The 23460-nt window shown below is 40.3% G+C and overlaps 1 protein-coding gene across 3 annotated transcripts in view; it reads right to left on the bottom strand.

The window, feature by feature from the left end:
- The window catches only part of LOC131456083 (synapsin-3-like), a 112924-nt gene that overhangs the window by 75480 nt on the left and 13984 nt on the right, over positions 1 to 23460 (bottom strand). For all 3 annotated transcript variants that reach the window (XM_058624063.1, XM_058624062.1, XM_058624064.1), the window contains exons 2-4: positions 22597 to 23120; positions 11975 to 12032; positions 847 to 938 (exon numbers count right to left, since the gene is read on the bottom strand). In XM_058624063.1, coding sequence (XP_058480046.1) covers positions 847 to 938; positions 11975 to 12032; positions 22597 to 23060 — 614 coding nt within the window. In that variant the 5' untranslated portion in view covers positions 23061 to 23120. The remainder of the gene's footprint in view (positions 1 to 846; positions 939 to 11974; positions 12033 to 22596; positions 23121 to 23460) is intronic.

The raw sequence follows: 23460 nt of genomic DNA, 5'->3' as shown, positions 1-23460 counted from the left end.
TTGCTTCTCAAATCTCTAAAAGATGGAATTCTTTACATTGTTAAATTGTTTTGTCCACAAACCAAAATGATTCAGTTGGATTGATTTGTTTGTGATAGAGAGAAAAACCGCCTTCACCGAAACAATGTATTAGATATATTTAGATATTTAGAGAAAAACTGTAAATTAATTAATAATTAGATAAAGGCACAATTGTTTTTTGACTAGTGAGAGAGAGAGCGAGAGAAGACGTCCTCACTGGTTGAGGCTGCGTGAAAGAAGGCAAAAATGTACTATTTTCATTCAAAATGGGAGGAAGAATTTATGTTATGACATTTTGACAAGTGTTTATGTATTGGCGCCTTTGATGCAGTTCTAGCGCTACTTTCTGTTACTTCATAATACCTCCTCATCGTGGATAAATAAATATTTCCAAAAATATCCGAAATATTCAAAAAATAATAAAGTCACATTCTTATGGAGTGATTTGGTAAATCAAGCACAAATAGACTGAGGCAAGAACATGATGTCATCTTTGTGAGCCAGATCAGCCGACCATCAGCTATCTCTACAAGTGGCACCTTCACGTCAGAGGGCAGTCTATTTAAACTCCCAGCTTTATGTGTCCATCTGCTCCTGCTGCAACAGGAGCTGTTTTTTGACCAGAGGCCACCTCTGCCACTGCAGGGAATGTTTAACATTGGTGTATTGGTGGCTAAATCTGTTTTTGTTATTTACAGATTGATTTGTCCGAATGCACGTTACGTACGCAAGTCTTTGTGCAGCCTCACTGACACAGATTAGAGGCTGCGTTGACGACTGCATCAAAGCAAAGGAGCACACTTGTCAGGCTTTCAGCAAACGTACCTGACCACTTTAGTGCCACCTTTGTTGACCTGCATGTCCACCATACACCCCGAGTTGACGTAGGAGGCCAGGTTGATCTCGGAGAACTCAGCCTGGAACAAAACACACAAGTAGAAAACACTGATTAGAGGCATTCAAAGACGTTTGTTTTTTAATATTTTTATCTCCTGCTCCTGACACATGAATATCCCGTGACAGGGATACAGATTTGGGCTCTAGCAGCTTTTACTGATAAAATTATTGACAGGAAATGTACCTATGAGCAAGAAAGTCTCTCACTTCATTTCAAAATTATGCCTTTGCAAAGTTGATAGTGAAAGAAAGTCAAAAAGACAGAGGGAATCTGCAAGAGGAGGCAAATTGAGTTATCCCCGGGCTGTGTGGCCTCCCAGACAGTCGAGGCCTTGTGAAAGGCCGTAACCCAGCTACCTAATGACTCGGTCAAACTCTCAGTCAAGATCCTCAAAAAGAGGGGGGGGTGACAGTTGACTTCTTGGAATAGACTTTCTAGAATGTTGAGGGGCAGAAAAGGGACAACTCAATTTTCTTTTCTAATGACTGTCACTGCAGTGAAGAAATTTATATTGTATTTATGCGTTTTCGCTGTCAATCTGGTGAGTTACACAACTGATCACATAAACAGTATGTGTTTAACGAATTGTTGGGCTGCAAACTAACAATTAATTTCATATTTGACTGAAAGCTGATGAAAAAATCCTTGATGAATCAATTAGTCGTTTCAACCATGAAATGCAGTTTGGAAAAGTGTGGAAAATGACCATCAGTGTTTCCAAAATCTCAAAATGACAACATCCTGAAATGGATGAATGAAACGAACCCGGCAGATATTCAATTTACTGTCATAGATGTGCAAAGAAACCAAAATCGAATTGATTCAGATTATCAAAATGGTTGGTTATTAATTTAGTAATCAAATAATAATCAAATACTTGTCACAGCCCTACAATTAAGTGTCTAAGGAATCATCATCTTTTGGTAAACAGCCTGTACATACTTGACAAAAATATAAAAAAAAATACAATATTTTTCTTTAAAGTGAAGTCTTATATAAGTATTTGCCCCTTCCTTCTTTTAATTTTTGCATATTTCACACAAATGTTTCAGACTACAAAATGCAGTTTTGAAATGATGAATTTCATTCATTAAAAGGAAAATAAACTATCAAAGATGACATTTACTTTGGTTCACAACGGTTCATGAATTTCTTTAGATGTGATGTGTTGCTTTAAAAAAAAAAAAAAAACTTTAGCCTGCTTCACTTTGTAAGACATTCTATTTAAGTGAATTATTGATTCAACAGGTCAGTGGCAGTAATCAGGCCTGGAATTGAACTCAGCTTTCCAAAAAAATGTGGTTAATCACAGTTATTTCTTGATTTAAAAATTACAATTACTTATTTACATTGAGCCAGGTAGGTTTGGATAGCTTTTTTCCCTTTAGTAAATTAAATCATCATCTTGTGTTTATGCGTGTTATCTTTGTCTAATATTAAAATTAGTTTGGTGATCTGAAACATTTAGGTGCACTGTGTTCTTTAAACACATTCAAAGGCATTTTATATAAGAAACATGTTTTAAATAAAGTTTGGATTTGTATGGCCTGTATACTTCTGCAATTAACTTTTATATTCTGTTGTGAGTTTTATATCTGAAATTGTCTCGTCTCTGTAACTATTTGTGCTATCTATACTGCTATCTTGACCAGGACTCCCTGGAAGAAGATATTTTGTATCTCAATAGGACCTTCCAGGCTAAATAAAGGATAAATAAAATAAAATAACAGTGAGAAATATGCAAAAAAAAAAAAAAAAACTGTCTTCTTCAACACTCATCTGCTCCAGGTGCACAAAAGCTTTGTGGGAAGGCTGAACAGCAGCCTGGTGACATCACTCATGAAGAAAAACACTAACCTACAAAGTCAGCTACTGATTTAGACTGCAAGTACCTCAATCCAATGCATGGGTTCAACTAATGTTTATAAAAGTTAATCACAGACATTATTAGTTCCGCTGTTCAAAGACAATGAAAGTTCCAACTGTTTTGCAAAAGTTTGTATTGCATTTTGGGAGAAGCACACATGTAGAGCACATGCTGACAGCATATGGCAGTCAGCTACTCAAACACTTTGGCTTATGACTGGAGGTCATGGATTTAATCCTGGACTGGCTACAGAAATAGAGTTAAAGTTAAAGTTAAAAGTCCAACCACGGTACAAGGAAAACTTTGTTGATGGTTTGTACTTCAAACAGTTTCGCAAAAAATAAAGTAAAGAGCATGTTTGTAACTTTTGGCACTGATCAATATTTGCATATTAGCAACGAGTCAGATGATGATGATATTGATGATGTGTGAAATGACAGACTTGGGTTTTTTTTTATCAACAACTACACAGTAGATGTAGAAAAGCATTTAACAGATAAAGAGCTAAAGAGCTTTGCCTCAGATGAGGCACAAGTCTGAACCAGCAATGGAGATTGCCACTGGATAGATAAAACATATGGAAACATCACCTATTGCAACTCGAATGAGGTCATCTTTCCCTTAGTTTGTACTATCAAGGGATCTGTGGACGACCTGCAAAAGTAGCCTCAGCTTGCGTACGATGGCATGCATGAATGTGGTAGGGGGAGCTTCTGATGGAGTGCTGAATGGAAATGAATAATAAGGTCCTAAGAATATTTTATGTCTTGTGGCAAGTGGCAAAAATTGAGGACCTCTGCCGTAAGACTTTCGATGTCGTAACAAGTTCATGAGTTAGAACCCATGTGGTAGAAGGAGGAAGGAGCACAAAGTGTCCTACTGAAGGCAACCCTCCAGTTTTAGTTTCAAAGAAATATCTTCTTCTGGGTTTATTAATAACTTGATGCACACATAAATGAGATGTATGTAACATACTGTTACATGTTTATACCATACCAATGTGTGCACGTGATAAGGATTGCACTTGTTTTGAACTGCATTTGGCACGTTCGACAAAGTTCCTCATATGTAATTTTGATGAACATTCTGCAATTTATAAAAAAAAACAAAAAAAAAACATTAAAGGCAATACAATAAAGGGCAGTTATTCAAACATTAGATGAGATTGCGCAGATTCACTTGATAGTGTTCCAGCACTCTTAACTCTACAGTAAGCTGTTCTACTTTGTACAATCCACTCAGTGCAACACCTCTCATACAGATCAGCCTTTGGAAACATCAGTGTGAATGAGGAGGGAGGCAGATCCTGCTACTGACCCTATAGTCAACCCGGATCCTGTAATTTCCATAGCAAGCTAAGACAATTGCTATCTACACATTCACATGCTGTGATCATCGTTTGAGACGCTAAGCCTGCTTTACGCGAGCTTTCATCTCCATAAAAAGGGGAATATTATCAGCAATATTCTTTCACAGATGAATTTCCCTTTCATCTAGTGCCGTGGCCCAAACTCTGCATGGGGGAGTGAGCCACTACGCACCAACGTAACAAAACTTGTTTTTTAGCCAAGAGAGGAGGAAAAACTCTTTTATTTATTGTGTTGCACTCCCAAAGGGAGTAGGGGTGAGTAAATGCCGTAATCTTATTTATGGGACAACGAGGCGCCACTCAAACTCAATGCGCCTCAAGGACGTGCACTTGGCTCCCTTCCTTTTCCCTGCTCCTCGCTTCTGATACCCACCTCTGAAAGAAACATCTGTGTGCTTAGCAGCACATGCCTGGCCAAAAATGACTTAAATGCAGAACACACACACACACACACACACACACACACACACACGCACCCTCCATCGCAGCTCCCAAACAAATCCCATCCCAAACACAGAGGCCTACGCTGACTTTTGCTACGACCAGATAAAGCCAGAGAGTGGGCAGCATTTTGGCCAAGGGCCGAGCAGTCAGCATCATCTCTGATTGGCTGGTTCTGGGTTAAGAGGAGTGCTTACAGCTACTGTCATTGGGCAGTAATGGATGAAGAGGCTGGTGCAGGGCACAGGACCAGAAGCCAGGACAGGAGGCTTTTCACAGCACCATGGTTACCATCACGGTAACACATTCAGACACTTGTCTTGGAGCAGCTCTTGCCTGGGAAAGGAAAACAGGAAGTAGTACATGGAAGAGCTGCATCCAGAGCTAATTCTTCCCAACAGCTGACTTGCATTCAGGCAGTTTTTCAGCTGACCTGTGTCAGTCGGAGTCACTGCAGTTGTGATGCGATTTAACTATGTTCGGCTCCTTCAGGCTCTTCAGTTTGACTGCTGTAAAGACACTCAGTATCACTGTTCTGTCTTAAAATATACCAGAGCATCACATGGATTTATTCACATATAAAGAGCAGTTGCATCTTATTTTTCATTTACTTGACACATGCTATTGAAGTGGAAACACAATAAGAGCTTGGGAAAAGTCTCACAAGTCTCACTTATCACTTCAGTGCAGCATGCAGTCCATCGTGACTGCCAAACCATGTGAACATGTGGACAGTACAGTAAACACCACTTGACAGTAGCTCATCTGGAATCTTGTAGAGTATTTTCAGATGTGGACTGAGGTTCATTTGATTGCAGTATCTTTTTTGTTTGATCATGAGTCAAAAAGGGAAAATGGGATCTTTTTTTCTTTTGGCAAAAACAACAAGGGCAAACTGGTCAAGTTGCTCTTCAAATATAATTAAAATATAATTTACTGTTGAAGTTGAAGAAGGAAAAAAGTTTCAGTTTATGGTGGCGTCATAAAATAGTTATACGAAGTATTGGGGCTGAATGTTGATGAATTATTTTATTGTTAAACAAATACAGTTCTCTCAATCAATGCATAAACCTCAAAGCTGAATATTTAACAAAGGGAAAATGTGTTATGGCTCAGGAGAATATCTATGTTTGCACAATTATTATGCAAGTAAATGAAATGCTTCCCACACACTAGTTTATTTTCATTTATTCTGACATTTCAAAAAATATTCAGTGACCAATGTAGCCACCCTTCTTTTCAATTACTTTGTTTCTTTACCTTTTAATGATCTGCTTTTCATGCAGCAGAAACCACAATGCTCAAAATGCTATTCAAAGAGGTGTATTGTCTTCCCTCACTGTAAATATCACATTAAGAAGAGTTCTCAACAGGGTTTAGGTCAGGTGAGGAAGGGGGCCACGTCATCATTCTATCATCTTTAAGGCCTTTGCTGAGTTGCCATGCAGTGGAGTACTTGGATGCATGTGATGGAGCATTGTCCTGCTTAAAAATCATGGCCTTCTTGAATGATGAAGACTTCTTTCTGTACCATTGCTTGAAGAAAGTGCCTTCTAAAAACTGGCATTAGGTTTGGGAGTTGATTTTAAGAACATCTTCAACCCAAAAAGGTCCAACTAGCTCCTCCTTAATAACAGCAGCCTATACCAGTACTCCACCTCCACCTTGCTGACGCCTGACTCAAAGTGGAGTTCTGTGTCCATTAGTGATCCAGCCACGGGCTCTTCCAGCCACAAGCTTATCCAGCGGGCTCATCCAATCCAGCCACATGCTCATCTATCTCACACAATCATTTCATCTGTCCATAAAACCTTTGAAAAATTCATCTTCAGATATTTCTTAGCCCTGTCTTGACGTTTCAACTTATGAGTCTTGTTCATGACGGCATTGGAGGTTAACGGGTTCCTGGTGGCTTCACATTTAATTCTTCTCAAGTGTTCTTCTCAAGCAGTTACGGTGTGTTTTTTTTCCTCCACACATTTCTTGCGACCCTGTCGACTATTTGCGACCAAATGTTTGACTGTGCAGTGATCACGCCACAATAGCGTAGCTACTTCAAGAGTCAACGAAGCTGAACAGTTTACAGGTAGAAGCTTTTCAGGTGGAGGAGAACAAAGCTGGAATGAGATGATCATTTCAGTGCATAGTGCATGCACTAAGAGATAGTGTGTGTTCGGCTGTAAAAAGTCAGTGAGTGAATATGTGAGAAGTGGTGACAGGTTAAATGTCAAGTCAAGTGGCAGTACGATCAACTTAAGGAGAATCTGGTTACATGGCAGTCAATGTATCAGCAGGGGAAGCAGTTAAAGTGTCAGCTAAAGGAAGACATGAGAGCAATTAAAATAGGATTTGACACTGAATTCTGTGTCAGTACAAACACCAGCTCCTGTATGTATATCTGTGTCCAGATCCAGGTCTATTCCCATAAATAACTAGGTTTTGAAGGGGCATTTATATTTCAACTGGCACAACTTTTCTAGCCTTTACGGCACGAGAGGTGCGAGACATTCAGTCCAATTTCATGCGCTGTATATTACCATGTGATGACACTTCTATCAGTGAGTTGGGACCACACGTCTGCCCCGCTGGACGTCTTACCTCATTTCAGAGACATTTTCTCACAGGATTTTAATTAAGACTAAATAAACTGTTCTAGATCATTCAAGATGAAAATAATACATTTAAAACAAAGATAAAAAATGAAATTCGTCTCAACAATATGATAATTATATTGATTCTATCAGTGACCTTGTTTCAGGGATGGTTCTTTTCATTTTCGTTTCCCTGTAGAAGAACTGTTGATAAAAATCTTTTCTAATCCAGACAAAGCTGCTTGTTGAGCGGTTTCCTTTCAGAGATGAACACAGTGTTCTTTCCAGTGCAGAAAACACTGGCAAACACAAACCTGACTGAAAAGAAAAATAAAAATACTTTGAAGGAAAATGGTTCCATGAATCCAACACTGTATCGAAATGTATGTATCGAAAAATTGTCTGGCAAACAAGTTAGGAGTCATACGAGGTAAAGCTTTTCAGTTTAAAACGACACTGAAGAGACAAAAGTCCGCAGGACAGATACTTTCTTATTGACAATGTCTGAATGTTTTAGTAACGCCTGATAAACTTGGGTTGAATCACATACTGATGCAATTCAGAGGTCTGAAGTACAGTGGACCATTTGTATGCACCACAGAGAAGTATTTACTGCTAATCACTCCCACCTTGCACAACAGTGAAATAATCCATTGAGGCATTAAATGCTGAAATGTAAGACAGATGCTAAAAGTAATAGTGTACCAGAAGGCATGACAGCAGCTGGGTCAGTCAAATGTCTCCAAGCACCAAACTAAATCATCTGTCTTGTGCAAGTTCTACCCAGATGCCCTATGTCATGGGCAAGTACATGCCAAAAAAAGGGGTAGGGATAACATGCTGCCAACAGCCTGTGAACTGCCATGGCTGTGTGGACGACGCTGAGGTCATGCGCCTGTTGAGCAGATGTTACCCTGCACGACCCAAAACCACACGATACAGCAAGCCTGATAACTGGCCCTTGTTTCTTCACAAACAACAGGCCACTTCATATTTAATGGCCTTATTTCGTCCAGTTAGGTAATTACAGCATTTATTATGTGTGAGTTGCAAATGGGCCGATTGTTCTGCAGTCGTTTGTTGTCACCATCTCGTATGGGATTGACACTGACTGCAGGATTCAGGATGGAACCTGACAGATACAGAGGCTTTACGCTTGGCAACGCCATCATGTTGCACACATCCCAGAAACTTTTAAAGGCGTACCATAACAGAGGTGATTGCTCTGTATCGGTCAGGGAAGCTCTGCTTCCTCTAAATGTCATAAAATAAATGGTCAAATACGTACGGTTCTATTTACATTTCAGTACTAAAAGGCCGCTTTACCATTATATACAGTACAGTAGTTCTAACACTACTCGGCTCTACTCTACTCGCTTAAGGTATCAGGCATTCCCGTGAGGTCTGTTTATACACATACAAAAAGCTAGTGACGGGCAAAGCAGTTTCGGTGTACTGAAACATTATAATCAGTTCATTAAAAAGATTTCTTCACCAAATCGTTCAGTACTTCCTGCATAACCAGAGCGCAGACACAGTCACTGAACAACAATGCGGCTTAATGGGCTGTGATATGGCTCACAATGCCGGCTTTCAGCAGTGCTATCGCTAAATGCACCAGATTCCTCTGCAAAACCGGAAACCAAAAGGCGGAACCACTATTTGATTGACAGAGTTGCAGAAATAGACACAATAGCAGAGCTTCTGTCTCAGTCCCATGCAGATTTTGCTAGTGAAGTGTAGAAACATGTATATGCTGTCGGAGATATACAGTATATATTACCTTAATCATTTTTAATTCTAGAACAAACAAACAAAAATTAAACCTTAGTTAATTTAACACACTCAGGGGCACTCACTGTTACAAAGTCAAACCAAAAGCCTTGTTTACACCAACATTTAAAAAGAATATATGTTCTTAAATATCACCAATTTCTGTATTATTTGTGCAGTCCACACACAAATAATGCAGTTATTTTCAACAATTATTATTTCCAGTTCCTTCATGAGCACAACAAATAGTTCCTGTCTATGTCAGGCAGTAAAAATTATATAATTTAGCTGTACTGTATATTTTTCCAAAGATGTGGAACTACTGCTTGAAAATGACCTTCTCTGCAGTGTCACAACTGAAAATGGAAATGGAAAAAAACTATTTCTTTCCTTTCTAGCCAATAAAGAGTGAATATTCAAGGGAGGTAGACACTCAGCGCATCGATCTACTCAAGAGAGACGGAAGGAAAATATGTTTTAGAGAGTTGAAGATGAAACGTCCACATGGAGACAGTGACTACCAATACCAATGCACAACAAAATATGAAAAAGCAAATTGTAAAGGTGACATTTTCTATCCATTTCCTCCACACATTTAATGTAGTAAAAATCAACCTTTAGTGTCATAACCTTTTCTGGATCTCTGGAAGGGAGTCCTTTGGAAGTTCTAGACATTTGAACATTAATCTGATGATTTTTGACAGTGTAACGAGATAAACTCTCCATATGTCCGTCATATAGATGAAACTGTGAGGGTAGTCTAGCATGTTGTCCCCACTAAGAAATTCAAGGATGTGATAAAAAAAAAAAAAACCTGTTTTTATTAGTCACACAGGAGCACAAAGAACCACCACCGGCGCGCTTCATGAGCAACTGTTTATTGGAGGAAAAAAAGAGTTACCCAGTGAACACAGGACCTCAGGCGTCTACCAAATGTAACTTCAAAGTGGGTCACGGAAATAAGGGGGGAAGAGCTACAAAACATTTGCTGTGGAACAGTGGCTGTGGAGGGTAGAGGTGGCAGGGCAGCTTTAATGACTTCACCACATCTGAGAATGGTAGCTGCTCCGTTTTTCTTACACACTGGCATCGGGCCTCTACACTCCAGCATCACAAGCTGTGGTGAGTCTGTTGGAGGAGGGCACCTTATATGGCAGCAAGTACTGCAGAGAGGAGTTATGACGGTGCTTCAGAGAGCCTTTAAAGATGACGGCAAGATCAGTGTCCGTCTAAACCCTGTGATCACACACCAACGCAATGCCAAGTGCGGCACCTGGTCGCCCGAAGCAGCCTGCAGCACAGCTCTAAAAGTAGCCATGACAAAAGTGATGTAGTGCAGCTGTATATGAATTGCTCTGCAGTCACCTGACATGATGCTCTCTGTAAATAAAAAACAACATAAAACTGCTGCTAAAGAACGATCCGGCATGCTAATGAAGGTTAATTATTGTGATCTGTCACTGAAAGTCTCATGTAAATTGGCAGAAAGGCTTACACATCACTGCAATGTGTCGACCATAAATGCCTCCGTGTCTGCTCGTAGGCTGTGGAGGTCTGTGTCGAGGTGCAAGAAGCTTGATGCACTGTGCAACACAGCTGACACTTAATGCAACTCTGCCTGCTGAGAATAATATCAACAGCAAAAAATATAATATATAATGCAACTATTTAACATGGATGTTTGCTGGGTAAAGATGTTAAGTCAGGAGGAAAGTGGGAGTGAAGAGAGGATAAAAGAGTGCATTGGGCCTCTCTGCTTTTATTGTCATCCACTAAAAGGGTTCACCTCAGCATGTCGCTACATTTTCACACAGAGATTGGGTTTCCATCTTCCGAAGGCGCTCAGCGAGATGCACTGACAGCCTGAGAGTCTGGCTGCTAAAGGCAATTAGCTGCTAACTTGTTATTATCAGTGCTAATGGCCTGAAGAGAAGATTGAAGGATCCAACCAGACTGAAGTAGGTCAGTGGGACTTACAGCTCAGCTTTGTAGGACCTGTGTTCTCCTCACGATCAACACATCCGGCCAACTTTACCGCTGCCGCCAGCTTTTATTGTGGTTCAATAACTGTGACACTACGAGATTTAAAAATAGCACCAAACAAAATAAAACAATTCACATCTAATAGAAAAATCACAAGTCACCCCTGCCCCTAGCACTCCCAGAGAGGAGAGGATGTGACCACAACAGAAGAGAGTTGTACAAACAGGCTATAAAATCACCGGTCGCGCTTTCTGTGGTCCCTTTTTCCTTCTCCCATAAAAAAACCTACCACTACATATCAAAGACAGCTCCAGTCTCAACAATGGGTTGCAGATGTAGAACAGGTACATTAGACGTTATCTACGTGCCATACATTCTGTATGTCTAGACCTATAAACCTTATTTGTGTGCATATTGGTTATAATAGATGCAATTAAATTGAATTAAAGCCAAGCTAATTTTGAGAGTTATAAATCTATGGTAATTTATGGTATGGTAGCGCTGGGGGCGGTTCATACTGAAAACCTGTATTTATTTTTGGGACTGGTATACAAAAAAAAATAACGTGGCACAGCAAAACTATGAAGAAAAATGTTTGTCAGCGACCCTTTTTCATCGACGAAAACAAGAAGTTAAGGAACTAAAAATAAAGTTGAAATGACAAAAACAAGACGGAATCTACTGACACTTTCTTCAACTAATAAAAACGAGACGAATATGTTAGGGGATGGGATGAGGAACAATCAGAAGAAGGGATCCAAACAGACTAATCTCTCTGCGACCCTCAACACGGAGGACACACGAGGAAAGCAGTTACATACTGGTACCATTGGTTGTGCATTATTACTTTATGATATTGTCATTGGATCATTACTACCAGAGAAAAAAATTATCGAAACTATTTTGTTAATGGATGACAGGTCTAAAGCATGAAGTTCAGAAGTTCATATACAACATTCAATTCAACACTTTTAAATTTGAAATGATTTCAAACCTTTAATTAGATAGAATTTATGTTTAATCTTCTTTACCTGCTCCACTCGGATCTCGTACTCTCCATTCAGCTTCTTCCCTCTGAAGTACTTGGCCCTGGATGGGGGAAAAAAAAGGAGACAATCTATGAAGGAACAGCCAAAAAATAAGTGTTTTTCAAACATTATAGGTGTCTTTCATTTAGCTTGTGTTCATGACACATCATTTATACAGTGCACATCCATTTTAAAAGCAGAATCTGTGAATTTACCTATACAATACTAATTAAATATACTTAAAATTCAACATGAAGTTTCATCCCCGGTGCCAGCAGTGCAGTATACGTGCTGCAAACTCTGCTAACAGTCAAAACAACCTTAAAATATCCCTTTGTTTATTTGATAGTGGGAGAGCTGAGATTTCAACAAAGCTTCCAAAATACCTTGTGAGTGGACAAAATCATGACTCACATTTTCCATGATTACAGAATCTGACCTTGCGGGGCTTCACGTAGGCAGAGTCCCTTGTAAAAGAAAGTGCTTTTAATAAAGTTTGCTCATTGATGGTTTGCTCTTCTATTGCTTTTTATCATTTCCTCCTGTGATATTCTGGCATGTGCTTTGTGGTCAAGGTAAAACTAAAGCTTCCTTAATAAACCTGTTTTGTTGATTCTGCATCAGTGTCGACAATCCAAAGTGTTTTGGGCTCAAGATGTAAAAAAATATAATGGAACAGCAAGGTTATAAAAACTTATTGGCACCAAAACCAATCACATTTAATGAATGTGTTTGGATCACAGACTACATGATTTGTCAAACCAACCAACAACGGAGACTCTACGAGAGCGACAGCACGAAAGGTAAACATGGACGTCAAACTTCTGCTCTGAGAAATCGAAGAAGAAAGGACAGGTATGGGTGAAGTCATGGAGGAGTCGACATTGACATATTTGTTTAGATACTCCTGCTACTTCCTGCCGTCTTCTGTCCTGTGTCCCACCTCCTCTTTTTCATTGGCTGTCAGATTTCTGTGCCAACTAGCCATGCCAACTGTCCCCAACAAGTGCTGACTGGAGCAGACTCTGCCCAACTGTGAATCAGGGGTAAAGCAGGGCAAAAACATCTTGTTTTGGAAAGACTACTTCTCTGGCAGACACCCTGCACTGCAGCACTGGCGGGTTAACAAGGCGCGGTTTGTCACACCGGCTCAAAAGTCCCTGCACCATGAAGTAATGTGAACAGTGAACGTCTCTTCAGCTCAGTTTCACACATTATAGATGAAAAAAGAAACTGCTGATGATGCAGGCAAACTGCTTTTCATCAAAAAAGAACCTCTCTCTCACTGTGACAAAAACGCCTAAGGCCTGGTTCACACTGGTGCACACGTCACTTGTGCATCGCAGCAGCATTTTCACCTCACTCACTCATGTTAACAACTGAGTGTTCACTACACTCGCACGTCTACATAAATCCGACACCCGTCACTGCAGGTTTGGTGTCTAGGTTGAATCTGTATTTTTATATTTTCAAAACTACTCTAGTTGAGCAAACAAATAAGGTCATAATAACATTGGTGTTGTGGGGAGATTAGTGAGACCCCAGCGTGTGTGAAAGACAGCAGATGTGCAGCCAGTGTGAACACACATAGGCGAGCGAGACACAGCTGATGTCACGATACAGGTGTGAACCAGGCCTAAGTCGTCCTCATGCCCTTTGAGCAGTTGCACGTCGTGTGTTACAAAAAATCCAGTGAACGTGTGACAGGTTTCCTTAAAGCGTGATGTGTGGAAAATGAGACGGATAGTGAACAGCGAGGGGACAAACCGACACGTGCAAGCGTTTGTTTACCCCAGAAGCTTCTTCTGCTTCTGGAGAATTAGACAACACTGCACATGTGAAAAATAGTCCATTCCGACTCAACGCTTGATGCATGTGTACGCACGCCACAATCAGATCATTTAATTCTGGGTCCACGTAAAGAATGGAATCGTCATAGCTAGTGATGCTCTTGTGACATGATGGCGGCAGCGCATGTCTTTCTCGTCTGGGGCTTTCGGCTCCATTAAGTTTGGGTTTACAGATCAGATTTTACACAGTGTGCGAATCATCTTCTTCTGTTACTAAGATGTTGTTGACGACTTCTGTCGTAGCCCAGTCTGTATGACAAATACTTGATGCCCAGGTCAACTTTATAAGATCTATATCACGGACACAGCATGATTTATATGTTTGCTGAAATCCCACAGTCCATAAGGACAAAGGGCATTTTATTGCTCTGTGTTCACAGTCATATTGTGTCCCAGTGCTCTGTAGGTCTCACCACTAAACTCTCACCCGTCACAGGCGTGGGACAGTTAACAATCTGTTGAGGACTTGAGGCTGGCACTATGTTTAATTGAAGATCTTGAGTACATGCTAGAGGCTTTGCTTTACTAGGACAGGCTGTTTGGGGGATTTAGAGTGCCTCTCAACTTACCCACACCATAACACATTTTGCATTTCTCAGAGCCTCTCACCAAACAAAGCCTCTTTTCTCCGCCGCTTGTCTTCCCCATGTCTGCCTATTTGTTTTTCATCCCCCTACATCAGCCTTTTATGTCCCTTCATTATCATCCATTACAGTCACTGAGGTGGATCTTGACTTTAACATCTCCCAGCTGTTGGAGTTAAGTTTTGGGTCTCTTGCCGCCTCATTCCCTGTAATTGTGGAAGCCGTGAATCTTCAGCATGACTGACCTACATACTACATGCCCCCTCTCACCCTGGACCACCACCACTACCGCCGCCACAGAGCATGAGCCAGGGCCCACAGGCTCAGTGCCTAAAAATGACTGGTATGCATTTCAGTGTATTGCAAAACATGTCGTCACTCCGTGTGATCAATTTAATTTACAGGCCGCCCCGGTTTGAACATGTGTTTAAACATAAACAGTCAGATCCACAAAAAGGTCTGGGCTTTCCTTCTCTCAGTCGTGCACACACCCACTGTATAAACAACGCTGAATTCCTTTTTTTTTATTTTTTGACCATGAGAATGTGAGAATTTTTTGTATCGCAAAATAGGAAGTCATGCATGTAGGCAAAACCAGCTTCTCTTGCTCTTATATGTATCCATAACCCTAATGCATTATTTAAAGAAGGTGGCTTGATACCACTTGTGCACGATACTCATGCTGATATAAGCCTTTTTCCATCTTTTCTTCACAATTCTGCAGTTAATAAAACAGCTGTACTGATGCATTTACCACCCACCTATAAACAATCATGTCCACAACATAATGCTCCAATATTTTTCTCCCATAAAGAAAGAAAGAAAGAAAGAAAATAGCTCACAACAAGACTCAATGCTGCTGTTTCTATTCTTTTAGCTCAAAATAAGTGCACACAAAGACAGCGGCAGAGCACACCTCTCTTAGTCTGTGCTTAGCAAAGCATTCATGTGATTTTTTGTTTCACAAATGACATTAGATTTAAGTTATTTATTTTTCTGATGCAGTGATCTTGACAAGATCAGACTAATGGCAATTATGACAAGTGATTAATCCAAGAAAGCCAATTAGCTATTTTTTTGTGCGCCACATCATCATTGGAGTAGGGCTACAACTAAGGATTCTTTTCATAATTGATTCATTCATATTTTCTCGATTAATCGAGGAATTGTTTGGTCCATAAAATTTATTCATTTTTATTTTGTTATATGGATCAAAGAAACCAGAAAATATTCACATTTAAGAGGCTGAAAAATCAGAAAACTTTAACTATATAGATGATTTAAAAACAAATCACTAAAAAACTGATTAATCATTTATTTCCAAAATAGTTAATTACTATTATTCAAGTAATTGTTTCAGCCCTATAGTGGAGTAGAAAGATTTTGTCATCCATGAACTCTAATATTAAAAGGACAAGTGTGTAGGAATCATTGGCATCTAGGGGCAACTAAAAGGATGCATTCTGCTTTCATATTATCAGTATGTGAGAGACTACAGGGGAATTCAGGAAGCATAAAAACATCAAATCTTTTTTGTGCACTCTGTGTTACTGTACAAAAATGGCAAAATAGCAAACTCCATGGAAGAGGGTCATCTCCTTGTGTAATTAAATGGTCTCACAGTTCTAAACTGGACCTATGAAAACATTACAAGTATTAGTTTTAATTTCCTTTGATAGACTGTCTAAATCCTACACAGTGAACCTTTAAGCTCTGCATCCATTAAGGGTTTCCTGTAGTGTGCTCAGTGATCAGACTAACTGCCATTTAATTTCAAGCAAACCGAGGCCTCTAAACCTTCCCCTACAGCGTTTATTGAAGTTCCTGCAGTGGTGCATAATGACTTTCAATTACAGGACTTCCATAAGAGCTTGGAACGTGAAAGTTGGACTTTCAATTACGATTACAAACAAATTAAATAATCCTGGCACTTTTGTGTGTTTTAGAACTGCTGGTGTTTAGAAACTGCACTCCAAAGCTGCGGTTAGGGATGCATGATATTATCGACATGATATCGGCACACCAAGCTCTGCTGACTCACAACACACCAAGCTCTGCTGATATGACTAACAACAGTAGGCTAAATAGGCTGCTACCTCCATTTATTTATTTTGCTCAATGTATATTATATACATATATATATATATACTGTATATATATACAATGAAAATGTATATCTACATCAACAGGAGTAGGCAAAATACTATGTTAACTTCACGACAGAACACACTAAATTACCACTGCAGTTGGGCGCCAGGAAAAATGTGTGTGTGCATATATATATGGGTATCGGTCATCAGCCCAAGCACTCCCCATATCAGCAAAAAGTCCAATATCGGGCTGGCTGCAGTCACACTGGACACGGTGAATGTTTCATGCGGCAGGTTTACACACAAAGTCAATGCACAGATGCGAGTAGATGCGTCAATTGCGTTTTGCCGGCATTCGCTCGAGTTGAGAAATTTTGTGAAAACCAATCAGTGTTGAGATACTTTGACTGATTTCACATCTGTGAAGTGGCATCACGATGCAGGATGAAGGAAAAATCATATAATTTCTGTGTGTGTTCCACAAAAGACATTAGCCATGACGGTGGTAAAAAGAAATATCTGCTCTTCCCGGCTTCTCTTCCGTCCCAAACATTCCCGACTTACAGTATTCACGCTACTCTTGTGGCAGACGCGAAAGCTCACAAATGCACAACAGTGATCACGAATGCATGAATGAGGCAAATGGCGAAGTGAAAATTCCACAACAAGATGTCCATAGCTCCTTGCTTTCTCATTAGACTAAACATGAAATTAAAACTCATATGTACATATAAATGCCGAGCAACATTAAGTAGTAAAGACTTTGCCAGGGTTAGGGCTAAAGTGAGCAATCAGATGCTCACATCTTTCAGGACACAGTGCAAACAGATGGGACAGTTTTTTGGCTAAATGTCTCACATATCAGCCTGAGAGTGAGAGAGAGAAAACGAAAAGGAGGGATCGTTGGTGATGCTCTCGGAGTCTTTGACTCAGTGTTGTGTACTGCTATTGTGCATCAGTCATTGCTGGAGGCCAAGCCTGTCAAGACAGAGCAGCGTTTCCTCAGAGACCTCAGTCTCTCTGCTGGAATGTCCAGGAGCAGATTGAACCCTGAGGCAGGAGGCGATGGATGGACGGACGTCCTCTTCTCCTTCTGATACATGCTCATATGTTTCGAGTCAAATGATGGGTCAAATAGTTTTGAGAATTTAATGCTCTACAAAAGACATTGGTGGGCAGTAATTGTGACTGTTTTCCGCACAGAAAACGTGGTGTGGACGAACCATTCCATCAATTTGTCGCCCACATGAAAAAGAATAACAAAAAAAAAATCTTGTTGGTTGCTGTGGCCCAAGTTCAACCAGTGACTGCAGATGGAGTAAGACCAATGTTGATTTATTGAAATGCTTGAAAAACAACACATCTGCTTAGAAAGTGACTCCTGGTGGACTCAAAAAGTGGTAAAAAAAAAAAAAGAAAACATCTGGAATCGCTACAGGACCATAAAACAAATTACAACTTTGGCCAGTGTGGTCAAAGATTTTGGGCTTAACTTTTTCTTTTTAGAAACTCTGCACAAAAGCATTATACAAAACACTTACTGTATTTCCTAATGTTCCTGAAACAACAACAGTGAGAGGATTTAGTCACCCGAAAGCAAGCTTCACAATGTTTTTAAAGCAAACACTGTGACAGAAAAGCTCAACAGTGTGACACATACACGTTGCCAAAGCAGCAGCCAAATACTTGGTCTTTATAACGAGTTGTAGTTCTCTCAGAGGGGTGAACATTAACTGTTCAGCTGCTGCTTTCACGACCTACCTGCAGCTTTTGAAGTGGCCTCTGAGACTCAGTGACATTTTATGAACCACGCTACTTAACCTTCAGAGTAGGACTGAAGAATTCAGTTTGCTGTGTACATACATCTACTGAAACAACACAAACAAAATGAGCTGCAATTTAGGAAATACACTACATCTGCTTTATACCAGTGGTTTGCAAAGACTTTTTAAAGTGAGTTTGCTAGTTATCTTTTGAAAAATGCTTAGTTTTAGTCATTTTCGTATGAAGTATTCGCCAGGTGCAAGATTCAAAAAGGACATAAGTATAGTAAATACAACCTTTCAAAATTGTCGGCAGAGAAAAAAAATCAATGGACTTCATATGAACCCAAAAGAATTATACTGTACATATAATGTGTATCATGTCTGTGTGATGATATCTGACTCAAAGAAAGTGGGATTTTAGATGCAAATGACTTTTAGTGCTACTCTAACTGCATGAACCACATGTCACTCAAGTAACTAGTAGTTTGACTAAGTGTTAAGAAAACTGACATGTTTCTTTTATTGGACATTTAAAGGCCGTTAATCATGGATCATTGAGACTCAAAACTGCTTGTGAACCTCTCACAAATCTCCATTGTCCTAATCTGCACTGTGAACTTTGAATCCATCCTTTAACTGTTGCCCTCATATTTAGATTTAAATGTCACCAGGACATTGCAGCCACAACTTTTGCGCCTAGGTCATCATCACACTCTCCAACCCCAAAAGAAAGGCCTTTTTCATACTCTGCTGCCATCAACCTGGAACCGAAGCTGTCAAGCCTGATTCCCCTGAATGATTTCAAATTACTTACATATGATCGAGAGAGTCTGTGGGAAATTGCTTTGCACTTAGTGGCTATTTAAAATCTATTCATGATTGTTACAGCCTTTGTATTAAATGTCCTGTGGCTCTAACCAGGTCTCCATTGAAAATGAGACCATGCGTCTCACTGAATCTCCAGTGTCAGAGATTCACCTCAGTGGGATTATGATCTCTACAGTTTAAAGTACCAGTTATGAGGGGAGACCTTGATTTGCATATCGGTGTCATATTCAATGCCAACTATATCCTTCAAGGTGTCTGTTGTTGTTTACAGACAGAGGAGTTTTAGGAAAAGCTTCAGGGTAACATGATAGAAATCAAGTACTTATATATAAAGGACTAAATGAATATTTATCTTAATATGGCCCAACAATGTGAAAAAAAACGTGGATTGATAGTGTGCAGTATTTCAGTGACAAAACACCCAGCTTTTTCTAAGATGAGATGCTGCTGCTGCTGCTTACAAAACATCTGCAAGCCTCAAAACACAGCAAGTGCTTCTTCATGTGAACCTCATGATCATATGATCATATATCACCATCTGCTGGTCAAATCCACTCACTCTGACACAGAAATAAAACATGACAAGTACTGACAAAGCGATTTGCTGCAAAGCTTTGATGAAACTACAGTGCCACTTGGTGGGCAACAACGGAACAGTCCAAGTTTAATTTAACCAAACCCAATCTTAAGTTAAAATGAGTAGCGTTTAATCATTTTCTGTTCTTCAATTTTTCACTTCCCTTTTTCCACATTTTTGTGATAGAAATCTTTCTTCAAATAGAAAGCTTTAAATACTCCAGACTTCCTCCTGACATAATATAAGACATTCATTTACACACAGTCACTGCAGTTTAGACAACTCACTTAAGCACACAGGAAAGTTCATCCTTCAGGCGAACGTGAGAGAGACTTTCGACACTGTAGATCAACAACTAAGTGAAGTAATATCGTGAAATTCAGTAGAACAGCACCGCAAACTCTGATGTCAAATCTACTCTAATGTCCTGTTGCACTAGATTGCATTATATCGTACAGGTGTTGCTGCACAAACCCCCACAACCTCACAAAAAATTAATTCCCTCTGGATAATTCACTTAAAACAGCTACAGACCACACCACATGTCAAAGCCTCCAACGCTCTCTTATTACAAGTAACTGAATTTGGTTTGGTGAATAACAACCCCTGCTGTTCTGTCAAGAGTGAGGATGAGGGTCTCAATGAGCCCAGACGTCTCAGAGGGGGATGGATCCCCTGATGACTCATGTCAGAAACACCAGCAATGTGAAGAGGAATGGGTCCATTTTGGGCTTACAGCCAGGCGGATTAATTAAAAAATAAATAAGGGAAAAAGAATCAGGCTATCCAGAAATTTGAAAGCAATTTTTGGTGCTTTTGACTTGGCTGTCAGCGGGGCGCTTTAATTTAGTCATCATTTTTAGACCTCTGTGGGCAAATCCCCCACAGAGCGTCAGACACAGACGCTTTGGTACAAAATGATCCTCTGCAGATAAACTCAAAGGGTTGGAAAATAGCTAATAACTGCTTTGCTGAGGTCGATTTACCAGCAAATGTCAGGCAACAGAAAAGCAATTCATGAACTTGATAATGGGTTTATTGATTAAGGCAAGACAAACATTAGTTGCTGGATATCTTTGAGTGCGGCTCCGGATCAATTTAACTGCAGAAAAAGACAACTGATATCAGCCTCTGACATGTAGGTAAAAGATGGAGCCATCTCCTCTCATTAAAGCTAATTTATTTTACCTTCCTCTGGTTACCATGGCAATTTTCACCCGAGCACAAAGAACCATGGTATGAGCCAAGGACATACAAGTCTAATATAAACAATAGGATGTCGCACTCCTTTCAAAAATCAAACCCATTAAGCTTTTGGAGCGCAAAATGAAACCTCTGACACATAATGACAATTGAACTAGCTCACAGACACTTTGTTAGTAGATAAGTTAATAGTGATTCTAGATTGAGTCATCCAATACACTAGGACACGACACGTGATACCACGATACAACAACTCTGTGACGATCAATATATTGCAAGACAATCATATAGCGATACATCACAACCTCTGTCTGACTGAAGAAAATAAAACGTCTGTGAAAGTGAAAAGTCCAGAGCTGACTTTGCTCGGCCTATTTACACGACTCTATTTTAACGTTTGGTGATAATGTTGTTACTTCAAGAGCTCAATATTTTCTCAGGTGCTACTTGGTATAAAAAGTTTGACAACCACTTATGTAGTGGAACTTTACTTCCCCTCAACAGAATAAGAGTAGGGATGCACGGAAATAATTCTGCCCACCGCTCCTGCGCTGTATGCTTCTCCATCTCCTAGTGGGCTCTCCGTATCCAACGCAGCCTGGATAATTTCTCTACACGCTGCTTCATCCCCACATCCAAGTAATGATCTTTATGACGAGTACAGTTGCGATGAAGTGCAGGGGATCCGAGTAGATCTTAGTGAAACATGTTAACAGACTCATAAGAGCACACTTTTCATTGTTTTCACTCCGTGGTCCGTCTCCACCTTTGTGTAGAAGATGCTTTAGTGCTGCAATTAAGGGAATAACGTCTACAGATGCATCAGATGATCTGATCTCTGTTAACTACTCAAAGGGGGCGAGAAGAAAGAGAATGTTCTCTGGTGTAAAGTGAATGTCGTGAGGAGTTCATACACTTCCCAGCATTTAAGGCGCTGTTCCACCGTGTACTCACATCTTGTTGGAACTGTTTTATTGGTTTTCCCTACTGATCTTGGACAGACAGTCTTTTCAGTGGCTGAATTTTCAGTGCATCTCTAAATAAGATAAATAAATAGTATAGAAAGAGGTGACGTAAGATGCTCCTTGACTGTAGATTTTTTTTATTTATTTTTTTTACACCAAACTAGAGATGGACATTTCAACTAAAAATGCGATTTGAATATTCAATGGTATTATTTAGCAATTATTCAAATTTTCTAAACGCGCATGAGAGCAACTGGAAGTAATGCAGGGTTCACATCGTGTTGAGCTACGGGGAGCAGCTTACGAGATCCATTCAAAGACCCTGTAAAATTTCTTCACTAACACACTCGCAGTCCACTGTCTAAATGTTTGCCGTTGCTTATGACAACAGAGGCCCCATAAATTACGTCATCATTGGAATCGAAATATTTGGGGTTTTTATAAATACAATCACTGATAAAACATTTATTATGTAATTTTTTTAATATATAAGGATTAGGATCAGTAACTGACTTCAGTTCAATCAAACAAATAATCGAGTACTCATGCCCATCCCTGCGCCGGACTACAATGATTTTGTTGCCAGGACACTCAAAAGCAAATAACCTTACATTTTACTTCATTTTGTTCAGCAAGGAGCTGATAAATCATTCAACTCACAGAAGTCTTCTCAAATGTTTCTTTTGAGCATGGGAGTTCAGTACTATTTTCTGCTCTACTACCCACCTACACACATGCTAACACCATGAACCTTCCACTCACCAGTCTGTGTGTTGATCATCAATCACCAGCAGGATCTTGGGCTTGCGTACGGCAGGCTTGGCGGGCTGACAGTTTCCTGCTGAGACGCCCTCAGCTGATGCCGCTGCAGCTGATTTGGCATGTGCAGCAGCAGCGACATTCTGGGCCATCTGAGCACTCTTCACTACACTGGAGAAGGAACTGAGGAAGCTCCCTGTTCCTGAAGCTGAGCCCGAGCCCGAACCCACTCCTGAGCCTGAACCTGAGCCTGAACCTGAACCTGCAGCTGAGCCAGAGCCAGAGCTTGAACCTGAGACCTGGGTCTGGCTCGGGATGCTTGGTGGCTGCCGCCTCTCTGTGGCCGGGGAAGCGGGAGAGGAGGTGGATGAACCTGGAGGGGTCGGCCTCTGCAGATCCATCATGTAGCCATTGGGAAGGTTGGCCACAAAGCTGCTGTCTGAGAGGCGCCGGCGAAGGTAGTTCATGGTGATGGGCTGGTGGGTCTGTCAGGCCAGAGAGGATGAGGGGGAAGAATGCCTAAAATCCTGTGACAGAGAAAGAGAAAATGCATGTGTTTACCATCAGTCATCACGATGCAGTATTTCCATCGTAATTTAACAGCTGGGGAGTCATTGTGATGATTAAGTGGCTTTTTGTGTTAGCGGAAAACCCGCTTTGCAAGATCAGGGCTGTCGACTAGGAGGTCTTGTGAAGTCTTGGGGTCTCACAGGAAACACAAATTGCTTTACGGCACTACACACATCAGGTACCTATTGTAAGACAAAGGCAGCAAGAGCGTTTACACGTTCATCTTGGCAGAGCCGGCGAAAAAGAAGCAGAGAAAATGAATGTTGGAAGAAGCGACACTTTTTTTGAACCTTCTCA

The sequence above is a fragment of the Solea solea genome, chromosome 3, assembly GCF_958295425.1.
Source record: "Solea solea chromosome 3, fSolSol10.1, whole genome shotgun sequence".
Classification (NCBI taxonomy): Eukaryota; Metazoa; Chordata; class Actinopteri; order Pleuronectiformes; family Soleidae; genus Solea; species Solea solea.
Note: the sequence above shows the minus strand (reverse complement) of the source record. Positions and strands in the feature narration are given on the sequence as shown.